General features: G+C 41.3%; 1 protein-coding gene across 1 annotated transcript; it reads left to right on the top strand.

Moving 5' to 3' along the window:
* Positions 1-671: 671 nt before the first annotated feature.
* Positions 672-6,048, top strand: LOC311109238 (sialic acid-binding Ig-like lectin 7; the record flags this gene model as incomplete). The annotated part of the gene is made up of 7 exons (XM_084152080.1): positions 672-678; positions 1,513-1,899; positions 2,028-2,333; positions 2,470-2,736; positions 3,711-3,804; positions 3,917-3,974; positions 4,353-6,048. 7 exons carry the CDS (start codon positions 672-674, stop codon positions 4,629-4,631), a joined length of 1,398 nt encoding a protein of 465 aa, XP_084008206.1. The 3' UTR covers positions 4,632-6,048.
* Positions 6,049-8,321: the final 2,273 nt, after the last annotated feature.

Below are 8,321 nucleotides of genomic sequence, written 5' to 3'. Positions count from 1 at the left end.
TTTCCACTGCTCCAGAGTCCAACGGCGACGAGCTTCAGACCACTCCAGACGATTCTTGGCATTGCGCATGGTGATCTTAGGCTTGTGGGCGGCTGCTCGGCCATGAAAACTCATTTCATGAAGTTCCCGACGAACAGTTCTTGTGCTGACGTTGCTTCCAGAGGCAGTTTGGAACTCGTTAGTGAGTGTTGCAACCGAGGACAGACAATTTTTACCAGCTACCCACTTCAGCACTCGGCGGTCCTGTTCTGTGAGCTTGTGTGGCCTACCACTTCGCGGCTCAGCCGTTGTTGCTCCTAGACGTTTCCACTTCTCAATAACAGCACTTACAGTTGACCGGGGCAGCTCTAGCAGGGCAGAAATTGGACCTATGACGGTGCCACGTTGAAAGACACTGAGCTCTTCAGCATTGCCATTCTACTGCCAATTGTTGTCTATGGAGATTGCATGGTTGTGTGCTCAATTTATAGCCAAATCCACTCATTTGTTGGGGTGTCCACATACTTTTGTACACATAGTGTATTTGATATGGGGATTGTTCAATGCAATGTGTTGTGTGAGTTAAGATATTCTACCAGTAAGTGTGTGTTTGTCCTGTTTCAGGTGATCAGTAGTGTGTGAGTTCTCACATGGCTTGTCCTGAGAACATGTTTTTTCTCATTGGCCTCTTTATGTCAGGTGAGTCTTCCACACAGCAACAACTAGTTATGAATCAGACAGAGGAATAAGCACAAGTCATGATATTTCATGGTATGAGCTATATTCCCATCTGTCTCAATGTGTAGAAAAGTGTACAGTTGACTCCTGATAATGTAGAGGGTTCTTTGCACAGTGCTGATATTCTCTTATTCTTAAACAAACTTTAAACTTTAGAAAATGACACAGACACTGAGTATATGTAAAATATCTTTAGTTATGCAATTGTAGGCAGACGTTAATATTGAGTCAACAGTGAAATGTAGCTCTTCATAAGTTCTGCAAAGTGTCCAAAACAATCTCTGCTTTTCGTACATGTACGCCCCTCCCTGGCAGATCAGGAGCCACCTTGTTTTCTTCTTGTGGCTATGTGTAAGCAACAAGAAATTGAAACAATACAGGTCTCTGTTCCTCAAGTTTATCTCTATCCCATGTTCTTGACTACACGCCCAGACCAGCTGCAGGGAGCTGGAGCGAACCATCCTTACGAAAAGCACAGCATTGGTAGTTAAGAAATGTCTCTGCTATTGTTAAGCATATTAATTGTTAACTATTAATATTAAACAAATCAGGTAAATACGTGATCTTTCTCTCACAGCATAATAGATAATATATTCCCCATTAATAAGTATAGTTTAATAGTCTGGATTCAATGCTGGATGAATGCTCCAGTTTAGGGCATGGAGTCACGACATCAAGAATCACCTGTACATTAAAATGAGTTCATATGTTTTGCTGCAGAGGCAGAATATTGGGAGAGAGGGACTGTACTGAAAAGATCACAGAACCTCCCTGATGTTGTCTTTTATGTTGCAGGTGTTTTGTCCTTTTTTGTCGAACGAGGTTTGATCGCCACAATGCCAGATAGACTGGATGTACTGACTGGCTCCTGTGTGCAAATCCCATGTGCATTTGAAATTCCTGTCAAAATGAGCTATAAATTTAACAGCACAATACTTACCTTTGGAGGGTGGATTAAAAACTCCTCACAGTTTGGTGACAATCTGGTCAATGTGATATTTAACAGTAGTAAGACGGACAACAGATATCAAGGGAACATAACTGGAAACATGTCCCAGAAGAACTGCACCACAGTCTTCTTCAATGTAACCACCAGTTACTCTGATAAATACTTCTTCAGGATTGACAGTCAACCATACCGTGCAACAGACCCAGACAAGTCTGTTAAAATAGATGTCAGGGGTAAGAGACAATTTAACTGTTTACCAACTATTTTGTCCAGTTTAGATTCCTTGAATCAAAGATAAGAGTAGAACAAGTGGACAGTTTAGCTATTAGTGTAAAATATATTTATCTGCAATGTATTACAGATTTGCCTCCCAGCCCCATCATTACTGTCTCAGGTGAGGTGAAGGAAGAGACCCCTGTCAGTTTGAACTGCTCTGCTGTCGCTCCCTGTCCCGAACACCCCCCTGAGCTGACATGGACCCTCCCAACACAGTTCACACCTGAGAACCAACTGCAGGAGAATCCAGACCAAACCAAATCAGTTCTCTCCATAGTGAACTTCACTCTGTCATACCTTCATCATGAGAAAAACATCACTTGTACTGCAGTCTACCCAGTAGGGACAATCAACAAGACAGCTGAACATACCATGATGCTTAACGTTTCATGTAAGATTTAGTCACAGTTTCCTGTAGAATAGATCATTCTATCATGTTTTCACTGATGATTGTCATTGAGTGGTTTTGATTAGACTGTTCAATATACCACATCCAGATACATTCTAAATGAACCCCTCTCCCTCAGTCTCTCCTAAGGACACCTCAGCCTCCATCAGTCCAGCTGGTCCAGTATTAGTGGGCAGCTGTGTTAATCTGACCTGCAGCAGTACAGCCAACCCTCCTGTGACAAACTTCACCTGGTTCAATATCAGTGGGGGTAAACCAACACAGGTAGCATCTGGACAGAGTTACACCCTCAATGTGACTGTTGGTGATGGAGGACTGTACTACTGTGAAGCAAGAAATAGTCACGGCCGTGGGAAGTCAAATGAAGTGCAGCTGGCTATTAAAGGTGAAACGGGAACGTTGGGCACAATGTTAGATTAGACAAACGCTATATCTACGAAAGTATGTGGACACCCCTTCAAGTTAGTTGATTTGGCTATTTCAGCCACACCCGTTGCTGACAGGTGTATACAATCGAGCACACAGCCACGCAATCTCCATAGACAAACATTGGCAGTAGAATGGCCTTACTCAAGAGCTCAGGGACTTTCAACGTGGCACTGTCGTAGGATTCCACCTTTCCAACAAGTTAGTTCGTCAAATTTCTGCCCTGCTTGAGCTAACCCGGTCAATTGTAAGTGCTGTTATTGTGAAGTGGAATCTTCTAGAAGCAACAACATCTCAGCCGCGAAGTGGTATGCCACACAAGCTAAGAGAACGGGACTGCCGAGTGCTGAAGCACATAGTTCGTAAATATCATCTGACCTCAGTTGCAACATTCACTACCGAGTTCCAAACTGCCTCTGGAAGCAACGTCAGCACTAGAACTGTTTGTCGGGAGCTTCATGAAATGGGTTTCCATGGCCGAGCAGCCGCACACAAGCCTAAGATCACCATGCGCAATGCCAATAACTCGTCTGGAGTGGTGTAAAGCTCACCGCCATTGGACTCTGGAGAGGAGGAAACCGGATCTCTGAAGTGATGAATCCCGCTTCACCATCTGGCAGTCCGACGGACGAATCTGGGTTTGACGGATGCCAGGAGAACGCTACCTTCCCCAACGCATAGTGCCAACTGTAAAGTTTGGTGGAGGAGGAATAATGGTCTGGAGCTGATTTTCATGGTTCTGGCTAGAACCCTTAGTTCCAGTGAAGGGAAATCTTAACGCTACAGCATACAATTACATTCTATATTCCATATTAATGCCCATGATATTGGAATGAGATGTTCGACGAGCAGGTGTCCACATACGTTTGTTCATGTACTGTCCTTTAGAGATCGTTTTGTGAGAAATGACCATAATATGTGCTGTATTTTCAGGACAAGAAGAGCCTGATAACACAATGTTTTCTGGGATTGCAGCAGGAACTCTGGGGGTCTTTCTGCTTATCAGCCTGGTCTGTCTTTTTGGATGGTAAAAACTATTCCTGGCATCAATGCAAAACTATTTATTTATGTTGTGTTTGTGCTTTTGCATATGAAAACCCTCTCAGTGCATTCAGAATACCTTTCTAAATGTCTTCCAGGAGGAGAAACTCTAGGCTCCACGATGGACTTGAAAGGACGGACAATCCACAGGGACAGGTGGGAATAAGGCTCAACATTCAAAAACCATCTACAAAGTGTATCTAAGCAATTACTGAATTAATGATGAAACTACCCAAAGCCATGAGGTTAACATCATTTTAGAGAATGTTTAGGGTGAGATGACCACACTGAAAGCAGTTCCACATCCTGTAAGAACATTGAATGATAACAGAATAGCTGTTGGACTTTGACAGTATTTTCTGTAGATTGGAGCTCATTTGTTGTCAAAATGTAATTATTTTCTTCTGTCAGTTTAACTGACATTGTCATGGACATCCCCTCAGTATGTGTTGTGTAACCTGCTGACTTTAGAGTTTTACAAATGACTGAGCTTAGAACTTTACACCTGTTCCTCTCTCTGTGTTCTCTCCACAGAACTCCCCAGTTGGGACGGTGTGTGTTAACCAGACCACAGCCGGAGAGAAACCAGAGGAACCTGCAGAAGACCAGCCTGAAGAGATCCACTATGGTGACATAGACTTCTCCAAACTACGGCCCAAAGAGATCCCAGCTGCAGCCCAGGACGGGAACAGGGTCCAGGGGCAGGAGAGTGAGTACGCTGAAGTCAATGTGACCAGGAGAGGGCCCCAGGAACCACACCTTAACTACATAGATGGGCTTTATGCACAAGTGAATAAAAGAGGTGCATTTTAAGTATTTGGGGTATATACAGTATGTCTTGAGCTCCAACAGTACTGGGACAGTGCCATTTATTTAACTTTTTAGTCTCTGTTCTCCAGAACTTTTGATTTGAAATGAAACAGTTACTATGAAGTTAAAATGCAGACTGTCAGCTTTAATTCCAGGGTATTTTCATCCATATCGTGTGAACTGTTTAGAAATTACAGCACGTTTTGTACATAGTCACCCCATTTTAGGGGACCAAAAGTATTGGGACAAATTCACTTATGTGTATTAAAGTAGTAAAAAGTGTAGTATTTAGTCCCATATTAGCACACAATGACAACATCAAGCTTGTGACTGTACACACTCTTTGGATGCATTTGCTGTTTTTTTGGTTGTGTTTCAGATTATTTTGTGCCCAATAGAAATTAATGGTAAATAATGTATTGTGTCATTTTGCAGTCACTTTTATTGCAAATAAGAATAGAATATGTTTCTAAACACTTCTACTGTACATGAATGTGGATGCTACCACGAGGACGGATAATCCTAAATGAATTGTGAAAAATGATGAGTGAGAAAATATCATACTCCCCCCCCAAAATGCTAACCTCCCATGTTATTGCAATGGTGAAAGGTTAGCATGTCTTGGGGGTATGATATTTGTGACTCTCTGAACAAAAGAGAAGAGAAATCATTGATAAAGTCAATCATAAATCAATCTGGATTAATACAAGTTGCAACAGGGAGACAACTTCCAGCATAGAAGCAGAGATAATGTCTAACTGGCCTCTTGGAGTCCAGCCCTTTATATCCTAATCAGACACACAAATGTTCTGTAAACACCAGCCTGAGAGGCTTGTAGGAAGTCAAAAGAAAAGGCAGTGGCTTTGTCAGCTACTACAGAATCAGTGTTTCACAGAATACAATAATAATCAGTGTGTCCTCGGTCCTTGGACCTCCAGTCTGGAGTCAATCACTATCAACAGTTATGAGTTTAATCCATAACATGCAGCATTGATTCTAGTGACCATCATCCCGAGTGTTAGAAACAGAATACTGGAAATCATTTACGTTTTAGTCATTTAGCAGACGCTCTTATCCAGAGCGACTTACAGTTAGTGAGTGCATACATTATTTTTATTTTTTCATACTGGCCCCCCGTGGGAATCAAACCCACAACCCTGGCGTTGCAAACGCCATGCTCTACCAACTGAGCTACACAGAAAGGGAAACTATATCAATATTGCAAACATTTTGTTAATCACTCTAACCTGAATGTGAACTTTATTCATCTTAAATATTCCCATTACATATATATTTTTAATGTATATATTTTGGGGAGTTATGTCAGTTTTTATGTTGTGTTGATCAAGAGACACAATTGAGGCTGAAATTGATGTTTGTTTATTAATTGCACTGTAATAAAAACTTTACATTAAATTTCCATGAAGTCTCAGTTTTATTGGTCCAACATGTTGCATCATTAGATCATAATGATTTTTATTGGAAATAATACAAAAGTGAGAAGAAATGCTAATGAATCTTTCCCCCTGAGCCAACCAGATGTATTTCCTCCACATGTTCGTAGCCAATGGCCATTCAGTAATCCCAGGGACATGTGAGCAAATAAAAGGATATTGAGGTAACATTCTGCAAGAAATGTTGAAATTAATATGGATATTAAAGCTTGTCATGATTAGATATGATTCTTTGGGCTATAACTTGTAAACATCCAATGCCGTTATACTCCATTGCAAGATGTCAGTAAGGTACTGCTAAACACTGATTCTGCTCTATCACCTAATATCTACTCATATAGCCACTGACAGTGTGTGGTAGCATGAACTGCATGCAGACACCTCGTTTCATTGTATGTTCTTACATTTTAGAACCTTTGGGTTAAATACCCACATATACTCAATGCAAAATTGCAATGTGCTTGTCAGTGATTGTTTTTATCAGTCCCACCCTATCCCCATCCCCAACATATTGCAGCATCAGTGTGTAATGTAGTGTCCAATAGTCATAGCTTTCTCTCTTCAAACATTCCCTTCTGATCAATTCATTCCTGACCTTGTCCTCCAGAGCCTTCAGCTCTCCCTCCTCCTGTTGGGGGAGGTCAGCTCCCACATGCTGGGTAAAGTACGCCCTCAGCTCCTGGGTCTCCTTCTCCCAGAAGGCCTTGGGCAGGTCGAAGAGGGTTTATTTATAGAAGGGATACAGCTTTTGTGAAAATTGACTTTTCCTAGCAAATTTAGGAGAACTTGTGCAGCAGGTTAGGATAATTAATGTGGTAGGTTAGGATACTTTGATTAAGGTAAGGAAAAGGTTCATGGTTAGCTAAAATAAAAAATGTAATCATCTTTTGACGTCAATTTGACAAAAGCTGTTTCCCATCTAGACATGACCGTTGAAGAGGGTGCCCATGTCCACCTTGCTGACCAGGCCCTGCAGGTCGATGGCTCCCTCCTGTGGCTCCCAGCCCACCATGCTCTTCCTGGCAGATAGAAGTGAAGCAATGAAAGAGGAAGTGTGTGATAATCCGTCAGCTACAATTACAGTTACTCTGTTTCTGACCAAGTCTATTTTACGTGTTGAAAGATAACGTGAGAACTGGGTATCTTTTACTGAACTCAAATTTTAACTACGCAAATTGGATGGATTTTGGTTTATGATTTAGCTACATTTTTTAAAATCCCACAAACATTCCCATTCAAGCCTGGGAGATAGAAGAGAGGGAGATTTTATTTTAATTTATTTGATTTAACCTTTATTTAACCAGGTAAAACCCATTGAGGTTAAAAACCTGTTTTGCGAGGGTGGCTTGGCAAGAAGGCAAAACAGGGAAATAGCAGCGTGTAAATAAAATAGTACAGAAAAATACAAAATACACACAAAAGACAAAGTGTCACAAGTTACAGATACAATTGAAGATTAGAAACAACTGCAGCTATCACAAACAGTGTTGTCGATCAGAGTCATAAAAACAGGCAAGGACACTAACTTTCATATCTTTTGAAGCATGTTCCAGGATGAAGGGGCATTATGGGAAAAAGATTGTTTCCCCATCTCAGTTCTAGCCTTAGGAACAGACAAGGACAGCAGCGACTGTGAATGAAGACTGTATTGAGTGACTGATCTGGTCAGTAAGGAACAGAAATACAAAGGGAGTTGTCCTATCGATACATTGCACACAAAGGTGTACCAGTTCTTCAGCCTCCTGGTGGAGAGAGAGGTCCATTACACCATAGCCTTCAAATCCCAGTGATGGGTGAGTGATCTTAAAGCACCATAATACACTGTGTCCAGAATTGTTAAGGTACTTGATGAGGCCTGCATATAAACAATATCACCATAATCCAGCACTGATAAACAAAAGTGCTTTGAACAAGATCCTTTCTGACTAACATTGGTTATATTGCCGAAAGTTTCCATTGTTGCATTTACCAATGTATCAAAGGCGGAATTAGCGATTTGGGGGCCTATTTCAAAATGCTGTTAAGGGGTCCAATTACCCCTCCTCCTGGAACAATACTGGTCAAATTAAGATCTTACATCTGTACATCTACAGTATACGTGTAATTTGTAATATTAGACAATGTGCAAAATGTTTCTTCTTTTTGGAACAGATGACCATAATATGTGCTTTATTTACAGGGCAAGATGAGCCTGTTAACCCAAAGGTTTATGAGATTATAGGAAAAACCTTGGCGTTGC

The sequence above is a fragment of the Coregonus lavaretus genome (assembly GCF_964263955.1).
Source record: "Coregonus lavaretus genome assembly, chromosome: 34".
NCBI classification, from domain to species: Eukaryota; Metazoa; Chordata; class Actinopteri; order Salmoniformes; family Salmonidae; genus Coregonus; species Coregonus lavaretus.
The sequence above is the reverse complement of the archived record's forward strand: the minus strand, read 5'-3'. Positions and strand labels throughout refer to the sequence as shown.